At 34.0% G+C, this 24,553-nt stretch overlaps 1 protein-coding gene and 1 pseudogene across 7 annotated transcripts in view; one reads left to right on the forward strand and one right to left on the reverse strand.

The window, feature by feature from the left end:
* The window catches only part of EXOC2 (exocyst complex component 2), a 219,817-nt gene that overhangs the window by 18,110 nt on the left and 177,154 nt on the right, over positions 1–24,553 (forward strand). For 3 of the 7 annotated variants that reach the window (XM_074270394.1, XM_074270421.1, XM_074270446.1), the window contains exons 2-3: positions 14,084–14,243; positions 16,174–16,329. In XM_074270394.1, coding sequence (XP_074126495.1) covers positions 16,212–16,329 — 118 coding nt within the window. In that variant the 5' untranslated portion in view covers positions 14,084–14,243; positions 16,174–16,211. The remainder of the gene's footprint in view (positions 1–14,083; positions 14,244–16,173; positions 16,330–24,553) is intronic. The other 4 variants (XM_074270410.1, XM_074270438.1, XM_074270401.1 and 1 more) reach the window with 2 other exon arrangements.
* Positions 18,348–24,052, reverse strand: LOC141552197 (glyceraldehyde-3-phosphate dehydrogenase-like; annotated as a pseudogene).

Consider the following 24,553-nt stretch of genomic DNA (forward strand, 5'->3'; position numbering starts at 1 on the left):
AACTGCTGAGAAGAAAGTATACTCCTTTCTTTCACCATTCAGTTTTCTCCAAAAGTCTATCATACCTAGTTTTTCTAATGTTCTATTTACCTTTTTAATTTCTTTCTTATTTGTTTTTTGGTTTGATTTATCTAATTCTGAGAGTGCAAGGTGAGATCTTTCACTATTACAGTTTGCTGAGTTCTTGCAACTCTCTTAACCTTTCCTTTAGGAAGTTAGATGCTATACCACTTAGTGCATATATGTTTAATATTGATATGGCTTCATTGTCTATGCTACCTTTTAGCAGGATGTAGTTTCCTTCCTTATCTCTTTTAATTAGATCAATTTCTGCTTTTGCTTGATCTGAGATAAGGATGGCAACCCCTGCTTTTTTGGCTTTACCTGAAGCATAATAGATTCTACTCCAACCTTTTACCTTTACTCTGTATGTATCTCCCTGCTTTAAGTTTCTTGTAAACAACATATTATATGGTTCTGACTTTTGATCCAGTCTGCTATCTACCTCCGTTTAATGGGAGAGTTCATCCCATTCACATTTACAGTTAAAATTACTAATTCTGTATTTCCTGCCATCATATTATCCCCTGATTGTTTTTTTTATCCCTTGACCCCCCTGAACCCCTTCCCCAATATTTAATTTATAGAGCCCACTTGTGACGCGCAGCCCTCCCTTTTTTAAGTATCCCTCGTCCCTCCTTTTAAGTCCCTTCCCCTTATTTGTACCCTTCCCTTATTCTCCTTTTCCTCTTCCCTTTTTCTCTCCCCTCTTTTAATGAGGTTAGAGAGAATTCTCTGAAAAACAAATATGTCAATTATTTACTCTTTGAGCCTACTCTGATGAGAGTAAGATTCACACAATGTTTTTCCCCCTCTCTAATTTCCCTCAGATGTAGTTGATTTTCTGTGCCTCTTCCTGGGATCTAATTTCCCTCTTTTTATCTCTCCTTCCCCTTTTTCTGATACTTCCCTTTACTACTTCCCTTTTTAAAAATATTATATCAGTAAAATCAAATTATCAATGCGGACTTTCTGTATATCCACAACAGAGATACAGTTCTCAAGAGTTCTTTTTACATTTTTCTGCTTCTCTTCAGTTTTGTGGATGTAGATCAAATTTTTTGTTTAAGTTTGGTTTTTTTCTTAGAAACAAATGGAATTCCTCTGTTTCATTAAATGACCATTTTCTTCCATGGAAGAAAATGCTAAACTTAGCTGGGTAGTTTATTCTTGGTTGCAATTCTTGTTCTTTTGCCTTTCGGAATATCAGGTTCCAGGCCCTACGATCCTTTAATGTGGAGGCAGCCAGATCTTGAGTGACCCTTATTGTGGTACCTTGGTATTTAAATTGTTTTTTTCTAGCTGCTTGCAATATTTTTTCCTTAGTTTGGTAGTTCTGCAGCTTAGCCACAATGTTCTGTGGAATTCTTTTTTTTAGGGTCTTTTTCAGAAGGTGTTCGATGAATTCTTTCAACACCTATTTTCCCTTCTGTTTCTATTATCTCTGGACAGTTCTCTTTGATGATTTCCTATAAAATAGAATATAGGCTGTTTTTTTGATCATAGTTTTCGGGAAATCCAGTGATCCTCAGATTATCTCTCCTAGATCTATTTTCCAGGTCTATAGATTTTCCCAGTAAGTATTTGACATTATTCTCCAGCTTTTCATTTTTTGTTTTGTTTGACTGATTCTTGGTTTCTCAATGAATCATTCATTTCTATTTGTTCAGTTCTGATTTTTAATGAGTTATTTTCTTCATTCACATTTTTTAGTTCTTTTTGCATATGCCCAATTGAGTTTTTAAATGAATTATTTTGCTCTGTTGAATTTTTTTTCCATTTCACTATTTTTTTTTAGTGAGTTATTTTCTTTTTCCAATTCAGAAATCCTACTTTCCTGTGATTTTTTTTTTTAACCTTTTCTAATTCACAAATTTTGTTTCCCTGTACCTCCTGTGAATGCTTTATTTTTTCCAACTCAAATTTCAGGACGTTGTTATTCTCTATCATAGCTCCTCTTTCCTTTCCCCATTTTTCTTCAAACTCTCCTAACTTTTTAATAGTCTCTTCTTGGAGATAGTTATGTGATGGGGGGCAAGTATCATTCCCCTTTAGGGTGTTATTTGGAGACTGTCTGGTGTTGGCTTCCTTGGGATTGGATACCAGCAATTTCTCTGTGTAGAAGGTGCCACTTTTTCTCTTCAGCTTCTTACTCATTGTTAAAAATCTGTTGGGGTTTGCCCTTGGGGTAAGAAGTTTATTTATTTATTTACCAACTTCCTCCCAGAAGGGATGGATGAAGAGTCCTGGGCCTGAGCTAAGAGAGAGCTCTGGGAGAGAGTTCTCCTCCCCGCTCCCTGGAAATGCCTCAGAGGTGGTTAGCAAGGCTGCAGCTTCGAGGAGTGCCCAGTGAAGCTGAAAATAATTCTTAATAATAACCAGACTATGCTGATTATAAGTTTTCCTAATTTCCACTATTTTGTATGTAAAGAAAATAAAATATTTGTATTAATATTTAAAAAACATTTTCATGTTGAATTTCTTAATTTTGCAGTCTTAATCCACAGTGAATTTCCATAATAGTATTTCTAAATCAATAAAATACCCATTTAATTTAATAATATTAGTAAGTTCAATTTTAGTGTTTTTCATATTTCAATATAATAGTTCAGTCTACTATTATAGTATATAGTATATATACTATATTAGTATATATAGTATAGGAATAAGAGTTTTTGCTCTGGTAGTAATAATTTATCTTCTATTGACATATGAAAACTGATAAACTTTAGTTTAAAAAATTTTTTTTATGTTAAAGTATATGTTAAATACAATATATGTATATGTATATATCGATACAGTTATTTTGCTGCAAAGGAAGAATCAGACTTTGAAATAAGGTAAAATTAACCTGAGAAGAAATCAAAAATGCAAGTGGATAAAAACAGAGGGATTGGAAATTCTGTGTAGTAGTTCACACTCATTTCCCAGAGTTCCTTCGCTGGGTGTAGCTGGTTCTATTCATTATTGAGCAAATGGAACTGATTTGGTTCATTTCATTGTTGAAGAGAGCCTCATCCATCAGAATTGATCATCATATAAGTATATAATGATCTCCTGGTCCTGCTCATTTCACTCAGCATCAATTCATATAAGTCTCTCCAGGCCTTTCTGAAATGATTCTGTTGGTCATTTCTTACAGAACAATAATATTCCATAACATTCATATACCACAATTTATTCAGCAATTCTCCAATTAATGGGTATCCATTCAATTTTCAGTTTCTAGCCACTACAAAAATGGCTGCCACAAACATTTTTGCACATATAGGTCCCTTTCCCTTCTTTAAGATCTCTTTGGGATATAAGCCCAGTAGTAACACTGCTACGTCAAAGGGAATGCACAGTTTGATAACTTTTTGAGCATAGTTCCAAATTGCTCTCCAGAATAACAGGATGTATTCACAGTTCCACCAGCAATGTATCAGTAATTGACACAATTTTTTTTATGTGATCAGCAATGCAATATAAGATCCTTGAGGTTAGAAATTAGTTCATTTTTGCCTTTATATTCTCAAGCCAAGTTCTTGACACATGGTAGTCTTTTTTTTTTTTTTTGTGAATTTTTATTGCATTTTTGATTCTGATAAGTTTTTTATTATTATCATAGCTTTTTTTTAAATATACAAAACATATGCATGGGTAATTTTTCAACACTGACCCTCACAAAACCTTCTGTTCCAACTTTGCCCCTCCTTTTCCCCCCTCCCCTCCCTTAGATGGCAGGTAATCCAATACATATTACATATGCTAAATACAATATGTGTATACATATTTATACAGTTATCTTTCTGCACAAGAAAAATCAGATTTAGAAAGAAGGTAGAAATAACCTGAGAATGAAAACAAAAATGCAAGTAGACCATAACAGGAGTGGAAATACTATGTTGTGGTCCACACTCATTTCCCATAGTTATTTTGCTGGGTGTACTGGTTCTTTTCACTATTGAACAATTAGAACTGATTTAGATCATCTCGTTGTTGAAGAGAACCACATTCATCAGAATTGATCATCATATAGTATTGTTGAAGTATATAATGATCTCCTGGCTTTGCTCATTTCACTTAGCATCAGTTCATGAAGTCTCTCCAAGCTTCTCTGAAATCATCCTGCTGGTCATTTCTTACAGAACAATAATAATCCATAACACAATTTACTCAGCCATTCTCCAAACATTCAGTTTTCAGTTTCTTGCCACTACAAAAAGGGTTGCCACAAACATTTTTGCACATGTGGTTCCCTTTCCTTTCTTTAACATCTCTTTGGGATATAAACCCAGTAGAAACACTGCTAAATCAAAGGGTATGCACAGTTTGATAACTTTTTGAGCATAGTTCCAAATTGCTCTCCAGTTTTACCTCATCCCCTCCAACATTTGTCATCATCTTTTCCTGCATTCTAGCCAATCTGATAGATGTGTAGTAGAATCTCACAGTTGTTTTAATTTGCATTTCTCTGATCAATAATGACTTGGAGCATCTTTTTATATGACTAGAAATAGTTTGTTTCTTCATCTGAAAATTGTCTGTTCATATCCTTTGACCATTTATCAATTGGAGAATGGCTTGATTTCTTATAAATTAGAGTCAATTCTCTATATATTTTGGAAGTGAGACCTTTATGAGAACCTTTGACTGAAAAATGTTTTCCACATGGTAGTCTTTTAATAAATGTCTGCTGAATTTAGTTGAGTTTGCTGGGTGACCTTTGATAAACCATTTGGCCATTCTGGATCTCCTTTTCCTCATGTGAGAGTTGTATTACACTAGTGATTTGATGTTCATTTCATATTACTGTGTATTCAAATATTATTCGATGATACAGACATACTTGTAATAATATTATATTTGTCTTATTTTATTTGAAAGGTAGTATGACATAATGGATAAAGAGATATTTGGGAGCCTGAATGACTTAGGTTGAAGTTTTCATGTATAAACTGGTTATGACACTGGTCAAGTGATTTCTTCATACCTGCAGCAACTTTTTTTTTTTTGTTTTTATTTTATTTTATTTTATTTTTTTTGAGGCTGGGGTTAAGTGACTTGCCCAGGGTCACACAGCTAGGAAGTATTAAGTGTCTGAGACCAGATTTGAACTCCGGTCCTCCTGAATTCAGGGCTGGTCCTCTATCTACTGCACCATCTAGCTGTCTCCCCCCCCCCCCCCCCCCCCAGCAGCAACTTTCAATGGCTTTAAGTTGCTGAATTGTTGTAGATTTCCTTGCCTACATGCCATATTAGGCCTGGGAAATCTTTTGGTCTGACTCTGACAAGGCAACAGCTAATGCTAGTGACAATCAACCACCTTCCACTAATTGAGTTCTTTAAGTTGATAATTTTGTATGTCTTGCAAATGATGTTATAAATATTCAAGTGGCTCTTGGCAGAAAAATGGTTCTCCACCCTTAGAAAGAAATTACCATGCCTAGAATTTCTTATACAAATGAAATTGCAAGTCTAGACAGAAAAAATTTATCATCTGACTGGTAGATTATATTTTAATTGCCAAATATCCATGAGATCAATTAGCTAGAAAATGATGTTTTTGAGCATTTAAAAATTATTATACCTTATCATTATTACTTTGATATCTTCTGTCTCTTCTAAGAGAGCTGAATAGCTCTGTCTCTGGGCACAAAAATGAATTAAATTAACATTTTTCATGACACCCCTTTAAGATAATTGGAAGTATCTTACATTTTCATGAAATGAAACTAAGGATGGGATTTGTGGCTTTAAGGAAATAATTTTCTTTGTTCCTAAATGATGCATAAATTTTAATTTTTTTAATTATAGATTTTTATTTCCAAAATATGTACATGGGTAATTTTCAACATTCACTCTTCCAAAACCCAGTGTTTTAATTTTTTCCCGCCCTTCCCTCCACCCCTTGCAAGTGATCCAATATATGTTAAACATGTGCAGTTCTATATATATTTCCACAACTATCTTGACACAGAAAAAAAAAAATTAGATCCAAAAGGAAAAAAAAAGAGAAAAAAAACCCAAATGCAAACAACAACAAAAAGAGTGAAAATACTATGTTGTGGTCCACATTAAATTCCCACTGCCCTCTCTCTGAGTGCAGTTGTCTTTCTTCATCACAAGACCATTGGAACTGGTCTGAATCACCTCATTTTTGATGAGAGCCATGTCCATCATAATTAATCATCATGTAATCTTGCTGTTGCCATGTATCTCGTGGTTCTGCTCATTTCATTTAACATCAGTTCATGTAAGTCTCTCAGGCCTCTCTGAAATCATCCTGCTGCTCATTTCTTATAGAACAATAATATTCCATAACATTAATATACCATAACTTGTTCAGCCATTCTCCAGCTAATGGGCATCCATTTAGTTTCCAGTTTCTTTCCAACACTTGCCACAAACATTTTTGCACATGTGGGTACCTTTGCTTCCTTTATAATCTCTTTAGAATACAAGCCCACTAGTGACACTGCTGAATCAAAGGATATGCACAGTTTGATAGCACTTTGGGCATAGTTCCAATTTGCTCTCCAGAATGTTTGAATTAGTTTCGCAGCTCCACCAATTAGTGTCCCAGTTTTCCCACATCCCCTCCAACATTCATCATAATCTTTTCCTGTCAGCCAATCTGACAGGTGTGTAGTGGTATCTCAGAGTTGTCTTAATTTACATTTCTCTGATCAATAATGATTTAGAGCACTTTTTCATATGACTAGAAATGGTTTTAATTACTTCATCTGAAAATTGTATTCATATCCTTTGACCATTTGTCAATTGGAGAATGGCTTGAATCTGTATAAATTTGAATCAATTCTCTATATATTTTAGAAATGAGACTTTTATCAGACTCTTGAATATAAAAATGTTTTCCCAATTTATTGGTTTACTTCTAATTTTGTCTTCATTGATTTTGTTTGTATAAAACCTTTTTTAACTTAACATAATCAAAATTATCCATTTTACATTCAATAATGTACTCAAGTTCTTTGGCCACAAATCCTTCTTTTTCCACTGTTCTGAGAGGTAAACTATCCTTTGTTCTTCTAATTTGTTTATAATATTCTTTATGTCTAGATCATGAACCCATTTCGACCTTATCATGGTATACAGTGTTAGGTGTAGGTCAATGCCTAGTTTCTGCTATACTAATCTCCAATTTTCCCAGCAATTTTTGTCACATAATGAGTTCTTATCCCAAAAGCAGGGGTCTTTGGGTTTGTCAAACATTAGATTACTATAGTCATTGACTATTTTGTCCTGTGAATTTAACCTGTTCCATTGATCACCTAGTCTATTTCTTTTTTGTTTGTTTGTTTGTTTGTTTGTTTGTTTGTTTTTTTATTTTATTTTATAATTATAACTTTTTTTTTGACAGTACATATGCATGGGTAATTTTTTACAACATTATCCCTTGCACTTACTTCTGTTCAGATTTTTTCCCTTCCTCCCCCAATTCCCTCCCCCAGATGGCAGGCAGTCTTATACATGTTAAATATATTATAATATATTCTAGATACAATATATGTGTGTAGAACAGAATTTCTTGTTGCACAGGAAGAATTGAATTCAGAAGGTAAAAATAACAGTTTACACTCATTTCCCAGTGTTCCTTTTCTGGATGTAGCTGATTCTGTCCATCATTGATCAATTGGATCTGAATTAGATCTTCTCTATGTTGAAGATATCCACTTCCATCAGAATACATCCTCATACAGTATCATTGTTGAAATGTATAATGATCCCCTGGTTCTGCTCGTTTCACTCAGCATCAGTTGATGTAAGTCTCTCCAAGCCTCTCTGTATTCCTCCTGTTGGTCATTTCTTACAGAACAATAATATTCCATAACATTCATATACCATAATTTACCCAACCATTCTCCAATTGATGGACATCCATTCATCTTCCAGCTTATAGCCACTATGAAAAGGGCTGCCACAAACATTTTGGCACATACAGGTCCCTTTCCCTTCTTTAGTATTTCCTTTCACTTAGTCTATTTCTTGGTCAGTACCAAATAGTTTTGATGACCACTGTTGCATAAATTTTTTAAAAATATACCAATTTAAAACTACTCTGAAGACAAAATAATTTTAAAATTCTGTATATTTATTAATATTTTGCAAACATTAAATTATGTCAGCTATACACTGATACATCTTTTGAATTATCAACAGCTACTTACAGAATTCTCAAATTTCCAAATTTCCTAAATTTTCTCTATACTTAGACACAGAAATAATGTCTTTTTATTGTTTTTATATAGAAGTTTAAGACATCATTTTATTCATTTTTTTTAAGCTTTTAAAATTTCAAAACATATGCATGGGTAATTTTTCAATATTGACCCTTGCATAGCCTTGTTTCTGATTTTCTTCTCCTTCCTCACATCCCCTCCCCTAGATGGCAAGCAATCCAATATATGTTATACATGTTAAAATATATGTTAAATCCAATATGTGTAAACATATTTATGCAATTCTCTTGCTGTATAAGAAAAAATCACATAAAAATAGAAAGTAAATGAGTAAGAAAACAAAATGCAAGTTCGAACAACAACAAAAAGAGTGACAATGTTATGTTGTGATCCACATTCAGTTCTCATAGTCTTCTCTGAGTGTAGATGTCTTTCTTCACAAGATCCTTGGAACTGGTATGAATCATCTCATTGTTGGAAAGTCACATTCATCAGAATTGATCATCATATAATGATGTTGCCGTGTATAATGATCTCCTGGTTCTGTTCATTTCACTTAGCATCAGTTCATGTAAGTCTCTCCAGGCCTTTCTGAAATCATCCTGCTGATCGTTTTTTATTATACATTCCATAACATTCATATACCATAACTTATTCAGCCATTCTCCAACTGATGAGCATCCACTCAGTTTCCAGTTTCTAGCCACTACAAAAAGAACTGTCACAAACATTGCATGTGTGGGTCACTTTCCTTCCTTTAAGATGTCTTTGGGATATAAGTCCAATAGAAACACTGTTGGATCAAAGGGTATGCAGTTTAATAACTTTTTGAGCATAGTTCCAAATTGCTTTCCAGAATGCTGGATCTATTCATAGTTCCACCAATAATGTATCAGTGTCCCAGTTTTTTCACATCCCCTCCAACATTCATCAAATAATGTCTTTTTAAAGACATATAATAATGTCTCTTCCAATTTTTCTTTAGTGTGCAAACAAGAGAGAGAGGAAAGAGTGCCAGAGGAAATGAAGTTTCATGGTTTTACTGGAAAAATGAATAAGTAGCAGTTTGCACTATAATGTTATAATAATTGACTTTTTATGATTATGTGCATCATCAGAAAGTACTTTTCCAAGTGTACCCTGATAGATTCTTTCTTGTATTTTGTTATATTTCATGAAGCCAAATAGGCTATTGTGAAATTCTTCAATACTGTCATATGGTGTTACACTTTTATTTGAAACCTTTGTTCTTGAATTGCATTAAATTTACATTGTACATTTTCCAAACATACCTATTTTAAAATAATATTACTTGGAATATTGTTTGATTTCTAAAATTATAAGGATAATTTAGTAGTCTGCATAAGTCGTTCAGTTGCTTTCAGAAGTCAGTTGTTGTTAATGAAAAATGAATAACAGACCACCTAAAATTTAAAATATAAATACAATGCCTTAAAGCTTTTAGATCCTTTTCTAGTGAGGTATTAAAAATATTTTGTAATAAGTATAGAAATCTGTTAAAAGAATACAAGCATGTTGGGAGGCTCGTAATTTTTATTATTTTCATTCATCTTATCGTGGAAATAGTTATGGAGTGCCAATTCCCGAAATCCTACAACACTTATTACTTTTTGAGTTAAAGTTGAATTAAAAAATATGAGTCACCCTTTGACTCCATGTAAGAATCTCATAGAACCATAAACTGGAAAAGACCATGTGAGTTCAATCCCTTCATTTTATATTTGAAAAAATTCTGGCCATGAAGGTTGTACAATTTGCATAAGTGCCCATATGTATTTGGGATCATGGGCAAATCATTGCAATTCATAGGATCCTAGATTTTGATCTGGAAGGGACTTTAGAGGTCTCATCTAAGTTCAGTATCTTATTTTGAAAGATGAGAAAACTGAAATAGGACACTTAAAGAACTAGTTATGGTCACACAGATAACAAATGGCAAGCTATGATCAAACTCAGATATTTTGACACTAAATCCATCACTCTTTCAGTTCAAATCAATAGACTTTTATTAAAAGTTTACAATGTGCTAGATATTAAACTAGAAGTTGTGAAGTACAGGGATAAAAATTATCAAACAGTAATTAAGCACATACTGTGTTTCAGAACTATATTAGGATACAAAGATAAAAATGAAAAGCTTACCCTTTCTCAATTGAACCAATATGCACATTTATAAATAAATAGAAAACTTATACAGGGTAATTTAAAAATAATTTTAGTATAGGGGGCTAGTAGGACAAGGATTATTCTTATATAAGATGTGGCACTTGATCTGGGCTTTGAAAGGAGCCATAAAGGACTAAGGACGTTATGCAGAGGAGGAGAATAAGGCAAAGGAAAGTAAAGGCATGGAGTTGGGAGATGGAATGTTGTATATGAGAAAATTTCATATGCTGGCTTGGCTGAAATGTAAAATACAAGAAGAGGAATAATATATTTATAATCCTGGACAGCTAGGCTGGAGCCACATTATGAAAGAATTTAAATGCTAAACAGGGGAGTTTATATTTTATCTTAGAGGCAGTAGGAGAGCCATAGAACTTTTAAATTAGGGGAAGGCCATGGTTAGAGCAGTGCTTTAGTAATTCAACTTTTGCAGATGTGTGGAGAGCTGGTTGGAGAGTAGAGAGACTTAGGGTAGGTAGAATGACTATAGTTCGTCTGGGGAAAATGAGGAACTGGAACCGACATGTGAATGGAAAGAAGGGATTCTTTAGAAGTTATTTGCTTTTTTTGATAGTATTACTAACTTTAGAATGAATGAATGAGGGAAAGCCTTTGTTATAACTGCTTACTCTGTGTTAAGAACTGAGGATAGAAATACAAAGACAGTCCCCTGCCCTCAGTGAGCTGAAGATAGAACACTAGAAGATAATTTGCTAGGATAACAGCCCTGTTGAAACACTTTGGATGGGAAAGAATAGTGAGTAGGGTCATTGGGAAGTAGATTGACATTCCCCATCCTAGAATTATAGCAGAATTGAATTGATTCAGTTTACTTTTCCAGAAGCATATGTGAATATTACTAAAGGAAAGGGAAGGTTATGAAAGAAATGTCCAGAGAGTGAAGCATTAAGTGAAGCATATGGGAGATTGGAGTTTTCCCAAAATAGTGATTCTGGAGAAGCATTCGCCATACAGGACAGCAGAGCCAGAGGCTAGAACTTCCTTCATGTTGGCAAAGAGACTGTGGAAGAAATATACAGAGAATGAGGAGTAAAGCATGGCGGCTGAATTTTCTTAAAATAATAATCATGCAGAGGCAGTTGTTCATCAATCAGGAAAGCAGGATTCCAGAGCAACAAAATAGTTGGCTGTAATGTAAGAAGTGAAGGGAGGCATGGTGATTTAGGCTTTTCTGAAATAATAGATTAAATCAGTGATGTGCCTATATTTCACCTTCTTGTTGTTTGTCAGGTGTCTGGACTAGCTCTTGGTAGGATCTTGGTACCAACTTGAATCCTTGGTCTTAGAAGAGGAGGGAAGAGGCGGGATTCACATGGATGGTCAAACATGGAGTCCATTTATTCCAAATTCTCTCAGCTTTATATACCCTAATACCCTTATATGACCAAAGCAACATTGTGCATGTGCTAACTATATACTGTACATGCTGGACCACATGCAAGTTGTTTAACTTGGTATTATATGTAGATGACTCTTTATCACTTGATATCACTCTGCTTCAACCACAACACAGGTTGTCACTGTCTCCTGACTTCTCAGGAAGGCTGAGAGCCCTTGGGGAGATGGGGAGCTGAATCAGACATTGTCAGCAGGTTCCCTTTTGGCTGAAGGGTCTTTTACCTCACTTCCCCACTATCTGTGGCCCTCCTAAGTTTTTCATTCTTGAAGAGGACTATGACATCAGGGAGATGATGCCATGACATGCAAGTAAATGAGATTTAAGTGAGGAAGAGCCTGTGCAAGGTCACCTGCCTTACTTTCCCCTCCAAAGCTATATGGATCCAGTGGCTATATATAGATCAAGACAACTGGAGATAGTTCATCTGGATATCATCAAAGCACTTGATAAGTAATAAAGGATTTCATACTATTCTGTTAGGATTACTAAGTGAGAACTGAGGTTTTCTGGACAATTACAAGGTGAGAACTCAGGTTGACTTGATAGAGGGGGCAAGCTCATTGGCTGGGGTGGTTCTTCCCAGAAGCCCTTGCATTATCCCACGCCCATTCTCTGGGAGGATAAAAAGAGACAGCACTGGGCGCAGAGGGCAGATCGGCCTGGAGAAGGATAAGAGCTGGAGGAGATTCAGAGCCAGGATACAAGAAAAAGACTCTGCATTGCATCAGGCTTGACGGGGCTCTCTGCAGGAAAGGAAGTCACTTCTAAGGACAAGAGTTAACAGCAACTACCTGGAGACAACGGTTCACTACAGGAAGAAGAATCTGTCGGAGAGATTTGAGTAGAAGACACAGCAGATCTCTTCCCAGAGAGCGATCCAGCAGCTTCTGGAGACGACAGCTCGTTACACTATTCTTGTAGAAAAGATGGAGAGATGTGGACTATATAATAATACAAGTAGTTAAGTTTAAAACCACCTAACTACTGGACTCTTAATTGTTTTGTCAGCTTGTTTGGAGGGTTTCAGTAGGCTCTGCCAAGGATCTGTATTTGATCTTATGTTATTTAATTGCTTCATCAGTAGCTTGGATAAGGCCATAGTTAGTGTGCTCATCAAATTTATAGATGACACAGCAGAAAGAGCTACCTAACACATTAAAGCACAGAGTTGGGATCTAAAAAAGTTTTGACATGGTAAAACATTGAGCAGAATCTAAAAAGATAAATTTGTTAGGAATAAATAGGAAGTCTCATTTGTTCAGAAAATCAAGTTTACAAGAATGAAAGGATTCAGTGATACTACCTTCCTTGCTTTTCCGTGAACAGAACAATCATTTCTTGCTTTTTGGCATTTACTCTGTCTGCTCCAGTGTCTGGAATACTCTCCTCTCTGCCTACTGACCTCTCTAATTTATTAAATCTGAACTAAAGACCTGACTTTTATAAGCCCTTTTAAAAAGTGCCATTCTTCTTTTATTTCCTATTTATCTTACATATAACTTGCTTTGCTTATTATATTTGCATTTCTCCTCCCATTAGATCATAAACTCCTTGAGGGTAAGGACTAGCTTGAGACTTTTTTGTGTGTGTCCTCCCTATTTAGCATGAAACCTGGCACATGCTAAGTACCTAATTCATATTGTTGTATTATTTATTGACTCTATACTAGTTTGTATGGGGGAAAAAGGATTGTACCTCCTTATCCTATGGGATTCTTATACTTGGTTTCCCATAAATCTTTTCTAAAGATAATATATCCAAAACACTGGAGGTCTTCCTCTTCTTCTAGTATAAGCATATTTTATGTTTGAAAGAAACCCTCATTGCATAATAACTAAATATTCTGTTTTATGTGACCTGGGGTATATGTTCCCTTTATAATAGCCATCAATGATATTGAGACTCAGAGCTTTGATATATTCCTGTATATGATACACTCACTCACTGATCTGTCTTAGGTCTTCTGGTTAGTACTGCTTGGTTTAGATTCTCAAAATACATTTGAGCTCTGATGGTGTAAATATGACCAGAATTATGAGACGGATTCTTGAATAGTTGCAATTATCCAGAGAACCTTCCAGCTAACGTACAATTTTTATTTTACCTTTATGTTTGCTTTAGGGTAGAGGTGGCCTAGTTTAGCTTGTGATTTTTTTTCTGAACTCTCCACATTCTTCCTGATAAAGAGTATTTGGGAAGAATCTATAATTTCTTTTCTCTTCTTTTTTAGATTAGAGGTATTACAACATTGCATTTATTTGCACAGATAACTGGATGGATCCAGAATCCCTATAATCAAAACCAGTCAGTGCTGAGAATGTGGTCTTTCCAGTATCCTGAAAGATTTGGTGGGAGGAAGTATATGGAATAGGAAGAACTCTGAACTCAAGGTAATTGACCTCTCTGGGATTTTGATTGATTATAAAATGATGGGATTACACTAGTTGATTTATCAGTTTCCTTTTCACACTAAAAATTTGTGACTTATGAAAAGTTACCATAAAATATTTTGATGAGACTTTTTTAGTGTCTAGTATACCTACTATACCTAGTATACACTAAAATTACTTAGGACCATAAAAGTGCATTGTTATGTTTTTATAGACTATTCAATAAATAATATGGATATTTAAAAGAATTCAGTGGTAATATCTTATATTTGACAGTAGAGTTTTTCTATTTAAAAATCAGAGGCTTTTTATTTAGTTATTTTAGCAAGATGAAGTTCTGAAAGTAATTCTATTAAAGATAAATGATTAATTTATGATATATGATGTAGGACACTGCTTAATAGTGTCAAAAAGATAATTAAATCACCACTTAGTGTGATCATATTATACAAATAGGACATAATTTTCCATCTCAAAAATCTTAAAAATAAATATAAAAAAAGAATTGTTTTGAATGTGACTGAGGAAAAAATATTAAAGAAATTTTTTTTTTAATGTATGTATCTCATTCTATATGACTCCTTCATTGCTCTCTAGAATCACAATTCTTAAGTTTTTCAGAAATGAACCAATCTGTTTTCTCCTTAAATTTCTACATTATTATTTGGACTGTACTTCCTTGGTTTTTGTTGGAATAGTTATATAAATGATCTAATCTGTTCCTCCCATTCTACCATCTTTGCAAGTCTTTTTCTCTATTTCTGTGACACTGCTCTTTCTTAGCTCTTTTATCTTAGCTTTTTGACAACTACTTAATATCTTTTAGTCATTTTTTTATTCCTATGGGTGTTTTGCTCCCTAATTGTAGCAATTCTTTCCTGGTCCCTCTAACAACTAGAACCTCCCCTCCCCCTCTTAGGTTATTTTTCACACTGGATAACAGAACAATGAGTTCCCAAAGTCTTTCTCTATAGGGAGCTCAGATTTTACAACTTTACAACTCTCCATTTTCCATCAGCTCCTCTGCTTGGTTTTCATATCACATATAATATTAATCCCAGACTCCCTTTTTTAGTGTCCTTTTGTGTGTGGTCTTTTCCCATTAGTTTGAAAGCTCCTTGAGGGCAGAATTTCTTTCTTGTACCCCCAGTACTAAAACACTGTACCTGGCACATAGTAGGCAATTAATATATGCTTATTGAGCTAAATTGAATATGTATTTATTCGTATAATGTTTTATTAAAATGTAAATTCTTTCAGGCCCAGGACTATTTTTGTTTTTCTTTGTACCTCCAACCTTAGCCTTGGGCCTGGAATATCTTAAGAGCTTAATACATGCTTATTGATTTATTTATCAAAAGAACCAAGGAATCTAAAAAGAAACCCTCAGGCAAGTAAATAGGAGAATAACCAACTGTTTTAGAACAATGTCATAAAAACCTAGAGAAGAGAAAATATCTAGGACTGTTGTCAGTAATGTCATATGCTTAGAAAAAGTAAGAAAAATGAGAAATAAGACAAATATTTGCAATTATGAGATCACTGTAAACTTTGGATATTGAGATTTCATTTGAATGATACAGTTGGAAACCAGATTGAAAGTGGTTGCAAACAACAGCACAATTCATAAATTATCTATGACAGTTTTTGCTATAGTGATATATGTTGTTTATATTCCATTTACCATTGGAATGAAAACTCCTTCAGTATAGAGCACTTGTTTTAAATTAAATGTGTAATTCTCAATAAGTATCCGGTAAAGTACTTTGAACAAGATCATTGTGCAACAAATCTTAATTATTTGATCATTAGAAAATCAGAAACACTTTTTCTATTTGTTTTCTGAATATTGGATGTACCTATTTTTGTTAAATGTTTTCTGCCCTTCATAGTATATTAAATTGATCTTAATTTTCTTTCTATTTAACAGGTTATTGTCTATAACTTCATTACTGGTTCCCTTACAGCATGTCTCGATCACGACAACCCCCACTTGTAACAGGAATTTCTCCAAATGAAGGTATCTCATGGACGAAGGTTACAATCAGAGGAGAAAACTTAGGAACTGGGCCAACTGATCTCATAGGTAAGTTGGAAAGAGCATTTACCAGAATGTTCTTTTTACTTTTGTGGGGAGTAAATTTATGTGCGTTAGGTTGAACAGATGAAAAGAGAAATTTTATTTTAAATCATATCAGAGTTACCTATAGGTAATGATTTGGAATAAAAATGAAAAATTATTGTTTATCTAATTCATTATTATGGTCATATGAGTTTATGAAATCATAAACCCTATATGCCATTAGTCATTCATTTCTGTTTATTCTTCCTTATTGTCTCCAAGATTTAGTATTGCTTCTATTTCCAGAGCCCCTGTCCTAATTCATACTGTCATTATTTTATCATCAAAATAAAATCTTTGCTTTCCCTGAATTCATTTGCTTCAGATACTTATTAGTTGTATAACTCTGGGTAAGCCATTTACTTGACATTTACTTGCCTCGGTTATCCTAAACTATAAAGATGGGGATAGTAATATCACTAATCTCATGGTTATTTTGAGGATGTAATGAAGTCTACTGATCTTAGCTAGGTGGTGCAGTGGTACATATAATATATATAATGTTTCTTAAGTGATCAAAGTTTTAAGATTTGTATTTTTAGAATTTTTAAGGCCTTTTTTTAAGAACAATTTTTTTTAAGGAGTATCTTTAAAATATTAGGATAATTTTAGAATTATCTCATATATTCTAAAGGCCATTTATGTTCAGTTTAAAGTCTACTAGCAGAACACTTTACTAATATGGAACCCAAATAAAAAGCCCTTTTATTATGAAATTCTGCTATGACATCTATTATTGAAATAAATTTTTTTGTTTTGCTCCAAGCAGATTTTTAAATCTACCAGGTTCTTTGTACCATAAAAACTCATGTCAGTACTAAATTAAAAAAAAAAAAAATAGGACATTCATTATCAAAAAAAATGCCTAAAAGTTCTTTTAAACTAATAAAATTCCCTTTATGTGTAAATGAAGTTTGGTTTTTGAAAACTCCCTAAGGTCATGATTCTAAGCAATATTATACAAAGCTTATTGGCTAGTCCTAAAGAAACCTGGTTATATCCCTTTATATTTAATATTATATTCTTTTTTTAGTAGTGCTTTGTATTTTTAGTTATAACAAAAGATGACTTAAGTTCTGTTTTTCAGTATTTTAAACCAAATTTGGCATCTATTGATGTATGTGTTCTTGATATCTGACAAAAAATACTGGCATCTCCAAGCCTGACTTCTGAGTAACTCAGGAAAGTTTAATAAGAAGAGAAAAAGTGTGAAGTGTTTGGTTTCCAGGCACACACATTCTGGCCTATTTTCCCTCATAAATATTTATTAAATTGGTCACTGCTCTTTAGAAATGGAAAATACAAATGGAAAATGCAAAGTTAAAAAATAACTGACACTAAATTTGCAGATCATATATTACTTCTGAACCTACTGGGACATAAGTTACTCATTAGTATACTTCAATGCTACTTTACTGTATTATGAATGTCAATTTCTGTGGGTTTTGGGTAAATTGTTTTCATTAGTAAACTTAATAGGACTATATGTAACTCCACTTTCATATATGTCAGAAGTTATTATCATTTCAGACTGGTAGCAAATATAGAAAGAATCTCTGATTTACATGGTGTTAGAGGAACACTTTCTACCAGGGTAGTTCACAGCTCATCTTTAAGTAGTAAATACAGTCTCTTACATGACTTGTATAGGGTTACATGGCTAGTTAGAGATAAGATTTGAAACATAAGCTTTCTCATTTCAAACTGAACTCTCTATTATACTATGCTGCTCCTAGAAGAATGTTCTTTTTTTTTTTGTAGGGGGGGAAGGGTTATTGAATATGGTGACTTTATTGATGATACACAGTATAACATTCTATGCTTCTCCCTATTATTATAAGTGGTGTATTAGGTCAAGAATGTGAATGGGGAATGGAATCCCAAATATAGAGTCATAGGTTAGGGATATGTTAGGGATATGTTAGCTCCTCAGTGGTGGAATCCCTTTTTTGGTTGGGGATGAAGATCCTTTACTTTTCACTTTACCACTTGGAGTCTATATGAATCGTGAGGTCTACTACACTTTTGCTGTAACCATGCTCATTGTCATATCAGGAAATGAATATGACAAAATGGCTATTGAGGGCAATACCAGCACCAGCATCCAACGTAGAAGACTTAAGGCTAGGATGCAGTCTGGTGTTCTCTGTAGTCTTAAATATCCTTCAAGGGTCCCTTCAAGGGATGCTTGCTGTATCATTTTCTTGATATCACAATTGACAGATTTCTCTAGATGGCAGGTCAGATCTATAATAGATATATTGGGAACAAAGACTCAGAAGACCATAGCAATGGATTTCTTATTCAGCTTAGGTGTAACTTTGCCCACAGCCCTAGTAGCACAAGTAGAAGCAGGGATGATGTTTTAGGTAACACCATACCCATCATATCACAGCTTGCCAGAAACACCATTTACTATGTTTTGGGTAGTAGTATGGCATGAACTGTGGTCATGAATCCTTCAGCAATGTCAAAGTTGTTATGAATGACCTTGGCCAAGGGGGAACTAAGCAATTAGTAGTATAAGATGTATTACTGACAATCTTAAGGGAATTATTGTACTCCTCCTGGTTTATTTCTATCAAAAACATTCTGCATGAACGAAGGACAGAAATAATGTTCTTTTAGATAAGCCCTGGGTTTTGCCATGATAATAAAGATAACAGTGCATTCTAAAACATACTCAGCTCTAGGATCTCCCCCCTTAATATTGGTGGGATTCCCCTTTTGGAAGATGGTGATAACTTTTCCATTGAACAATAGATTTCCATTCCAGCTTGATAGTGTCCTAGAGCTTGCCATGAGTGGAATCATATTGGAATACATAACCGTATAGTTGAAGTTCATAAAAGGGTCATTGATAAACACATGTGTACTCTGCCTTAGTTGAATGCAGCTCTGGTCACCAGGTGTCTACTATGGCAAAATCCATTGATTCCAGCCTTCACTATCTTGTCTGAGAGATACAGTAGATCCTGGCACCAAGCTTGGGAGAAGAGCTGAGAACTCTCCCTTGATTTATAAAAAAAAACCCGAATATTTCATCTTAGCTAGACTTGGAAAACAATTACTTCCTTAAAGGAATTAGTAACCAAAAATAACTAATGCATTCATAAACTGCATTAAGAAAGTCATCATTTTTAGCATTAAAGAAATGAAAATTCTATTGTGTACTATTTTAGGTGTTATGATAAGTGTGGATATTTATAAGCTGGAATACAAAGTAGTAGTGGGCTTAGAGATAATGCTACAGCCTAAAGAAGAGAAGCCTTTTCAGGGAGTGAGAAGCATACTAGCTCTCTTTAAGTGTTTACTTTGATGTCATGTGAAAGAGCGATTGGATATATTTTGCTTGGGCTGTGGGTTCTAACACTTGCAGCAATGGATAGGATTGCTGAGAGCCTAATTTCTGTTTGCTGTAAGGGATATTTTTCAAACAGAGGTATCCAAAAGTGAATAAAGAGGGGTGCTTTAGGAGGTAGTGGTTTTCCCCACACTGAAACTTTTTAGGCATATGTTACACAATCACTTGTCATGTATGTTGTAGCTTGAAAGATTTTTATTCAGGTTGCAGTGGTACTATATAACCTCTGAAGTCCCTTCCAACTTTTAGATTCTTTGATTTTTATAATATATTATAGGCATGAAAGCACACTTATTGTAAAAAAACTACCAGCTCTGTGTTTGATTATGTTGCCATTGACCTTTCCCTCTTCTTCTCACCAAAGGACCTTAATTTATACTTTGTGAGAAAATTCAGGTCTTCTTGTGATCATATTCTTTTTTCCAGTTCTACACCTTAGAAAAAGATATCTTCAAATAATTGGTAATTCTATCTTCTTTTATTTTAGCCATGGAAAATCTGATAGTCCTTGCCAAGTCCTGTTCTTCTACCTGTGCCTTAGTTCCAGGTCCCTCTTTATCTGATCATCAGTATGTTTGTATTGATTTCTTCTCTCCTGCTTATAAACATGTTCAGATTTTCCCATGTCTTAAAAAAGTCTTTTTACTTCACCCTGAGCCAGGGATTCTTAACAAGAGTTTTACAATCTTTGTTTCAGGTAGTATGGAAACTTGAATGGGAAAAAAAATTACATGCTTATTTTCATTAACCTTAAACTAAAATTTAACCTCTTTTTCTTAACTCCTTTAAAAATACTCTGATAAAAAGTCCACGAATTTTATATTACTAGAGGGACCATGATACAAAAAGGCTAAGAACACCTGTTTTAAACTATTGTACTTCATCGTCTACCCATTTCAGAGCTAAATTCTTAGAAAAAGCTGCTTGCTGTATACTACTTGCTCTAATTTATCTTCCTATTCACTTCTCAATCTGTTATAATCTGGTTCTTACCTTATCACTTAAATACAAACTTTCTATTAATTAATTAATAATTCTATTAATTATTTTTCTTTTCACATCTTTTTTTATCTTCAGTCAATAATTAGGCTGGAAAAATGAGTAAACAAAATAAAACTATTCCACTATAAAAGCTATGAAAAAAAGCAGGCTTGAGACATAAAAGAGAATGACACTTAAACATCTACAATATAACCTCAAAGCAAAACATAGTGTAGTATGAATTCAGTTAGAATTTCTGGAAAAGATGAAGCAAGAATTTAAAAAAGTTAAAAAATATTTTCTATCAATGAAATAAAAGCAAAAAAAAAAAAAAAAAAAAAAAAAAGGAAAGAAATGAAAGCTATGGTAGAAAGAACTGGAAAGAGAATTAACAGCTTAGCACACATGGATTTTCCCTAAGTAAGAAACTCTTTGAAATTTAAAAGCGAATAGAATCCAGTGACTCTATGATAATAAATAATAATAATAATAATAATAATAAATTAAACAAAGTCAAAAGACTGAAGGGAAAAAATGAAATTTAGGATATCTCATAACAGAAAGAACTGGTTTGGAAAAAAGATCTAGGAGAAAAAAATTAGAATCATTATACTACCTGAATGTCATGAACAAAAAAACCTATTTCATAGACATTATATTTCAAGAGAATATTAATAAAAACTGCACTGATTCCTTAGAACCAGAAGGGGAAGTGAAAATAGAAAGGATCTACTAAGAAACCTCCTAATTAAAACTTCCAGGAACATAGTAGTCAAAATGAACCTCCAAGTCAAAGAAAAAGTACTTCAGGCAGAAAGAAAGAATTGATATACTATGGAACCACAGTTAGCATCGCACATAATTTAGTAGCCACCACTGTAAAGGAGCAAAGAACTTTGGAATATTCCAAGAGAAAAAGGATATATAGCCTCAGGGCCAAGAGTAACTTGCAAAACAAAGTATAATGCTGTACTGGGAAAAATGGATCTTTAATGAAAAAGAGGACTTCCAAGCATTCCTGATTTTAAAAAAGGCCAGAACTAGGGGCAGCTAGGTAGTGCAGTGGATAAAGCACCAGCCAGGAGGGCCTGAGTTCAAATTTGATCTCAGACACTTAACACTTCCTAGCTGTGTGAACCTGGGCAAGTCACTTACCCCAATTGCTTCAGCAAAAAAAAAAAATAAAAAAAATCCAGAACTATATAGAATTTTTGAAGTTCAGACATAGGAGTTAAGATAAACAAAAAGTTAAACATGAATGAGCAAACTTAAATAACAAACAAGGATAAACAGTTTATATTCTAATATGGGAATAGAATGCATGTGTCCCTTCTATTTTCTCTCAAGATTTCAGAAGTCAGAGAATCTCTTTTGAAAGATATCTTGGGATTAATTGCTGTGACTTGATGTTACTTAAAGTAACAATAGAAAGAGAGAAGACAAACATACTGGGGGATGGGAGGGAAGAAAGAATTATTAGGGGAAATTGTCTTACATAGAGTGTATAAGGAGAAGTCTGTGTAAACTAGAAGAAGTGGTTAATTATGACTAACACTTGAATCTTATTCTCTGACATTGAGTAGAGAAATACATTTCACTCAAAAAGGAAATAGATGGGAAGAGAAAATAGAAGGAAGAATTAGGGAAGTTAAATTAAGGGAAAGCTTGATCTCTCTCTTTTTTTAAATAAAGCTTTTTATTTTCAAAACATGCATGGATAATTTGACAACATTGACCCTTGTATAGCCTTGTGTTTCAGATTTTTCCCCTCCTTCCACTCACCCCCTCTCCTAGATGGCAAGCAATTCAATATATGTTAAACATGTTAAAATATATGTTAAATCTAATATGCATAAACACGTTTATACAATTTTCTTGCTGTACAAGAGAAATCAGATAAAAAAGAGAAAGTAAATGAGTAAAAAAACAAAATGCAACCAAACAACAACAAAAAGAGTGAGAATGTTATATTGTGATCCACATTCAGTTCCTGCAGTCCTCTCTGGGTGTAGATGGCTCTCTTTGTCACAAGATCATTGGAACTGGCATTGATCATCTCATTGTTGGAAAGAGTCACATTCATCAGAATTGATCATCATATAATATTGGTGTTGCTGTATATAATGATCTTCTGATTCTACTCATTTCATTTAGCATCAGTTCATGTAAGTCTCTCCAAGCCTCTCTAAAATCATTCTCCTGATCATTTCTTACAGAACAATAATATTCCATAACGTTCATGTCCCATAACTTACTTAGCCATTCTCCAACTGATGGGCATTCATTCAGTAGAAAGCTTAATCTCACATAAAACAAATTAAGAATATATGAAAAATATTTCTAGCTTTTTTTGAGATAACAAAGAAGAGTAATCTGAGAAAGTGCTCATTGATTGAGGAATGACTGGGCCAATTATGGTATATCAGTGTGATAAAATACTATTGTATAATAAGAAGTGATGGAGGATTTGGTTTCAGAGACCTGGTAAGACTTATATGAATTGATGCAGAATGAAGTACCATATGAACTGAATGAAAAATTCAGGAGAACAATTTATATGATGACAATATTATGTAGACAAACAATTTGAATGAATTAGACACCCTGAGCATTCTTACTAACCAACCACAGTTCCAGAAAACTGATTGGTAAAACATATTAGCTATTTCTTGATAGACAGATACAACACTCAGGAGTATAGAATGAGACATGTGTGTACATACATTCATGTGTGTATATGTGCACATGACATAGAAATACTGAATCCAATTAGAATTTAACTGGTATATATGTCAGGCACTCTACTAGGCATAGAAAGACAAAAATCCCAACAAAATGTAAATCATTAGATTCTGTGTTCAAGGAGTTCACTCCTTGAGAATTATCCCACAGGGAAAGCAGGGGAAAATGTGTACACAAATTAGTAAATATATATGTACGCTATACATAATATGCATATGTGAGTGTATGTACACACACACACACACACACACACACACACACACATTTACTTCAAGGAGGACTAGGACCTCTGGTATGAGGACTTGTTGAGCTCTTTTCAGTGCCGCTTGTCCATTTGGCATTAACTTTTCTTCATGAAGCTGCAGCATGCATAGTGGCCACACAGATAAATTGTCTTGACAGATGAGCTAACCCAATGAGCCATAAACCTGGTGAGTTAGGGGAATGACTCCAAGCATATAAAATTTCCCCTAGTGGAATGGACTGATGAGAAAAATTTGCTCCAATGACCATGAAGGCAGTTGCTGCAGGTGCTTGAAGCTTGGTCAGACAGTGAAGGCTCCAAAGTCTTCCACTGCATCCTAGGCCATCACCAGTCATCTTGATTGTTGTTTTGCTATTGCATTTTGATGATTCTGGAAGAGAATAAGGCTGACTTTTTGTTCACCTCTTTCTCACTTAAATCCAATTCACACATACATCATCCCACAAAGTCATTAAAAATGAAGGACACAGTTCTTTGTGTATGTGTGTATACCTGTGGGTACATGTATGTATTTAGAGACATTGTGAGAATGCATGTTTCCTTGCAATTGTGGTTAATTATTATTCTCTTTCATGTACATTTACAATCAGGCAAATGGTCCTTTCCACAGAAACTCGTACAGAATTCTCTAACTTCATTTCTGGGTCTTTTTATTGGCCATGTCTTTTACCTGGTATGCACTCTTTTCTCACCTCTACCTTTTAGATTCCTTAGTTTCTTTCAAAGTTCAACTCAGATACTACATGAAGATTTTTTATCACTCAATTCTTGTGTCTTCCTTTATATGCTTGTTGTCTTTCCTCACATGAGCAACAATGTTTTACTTCTGTCTTAAC

This window comes from Sminthopsis crassicaudata, chromosome 1 (genome assembly GCF_048593235.1).
Source record: "Sminthopsis crassicaudata isolate SCR6 chromosome 1, ASM4859323v1, whole genome shotgun sequence".
Lineage (NCBI taxonomy): Eukaryota > Metazoa > Chordata > Mammalia > Dasyuromorphia > Dasyuridae > Sminthopsis > Sminthopsis crassicaudata.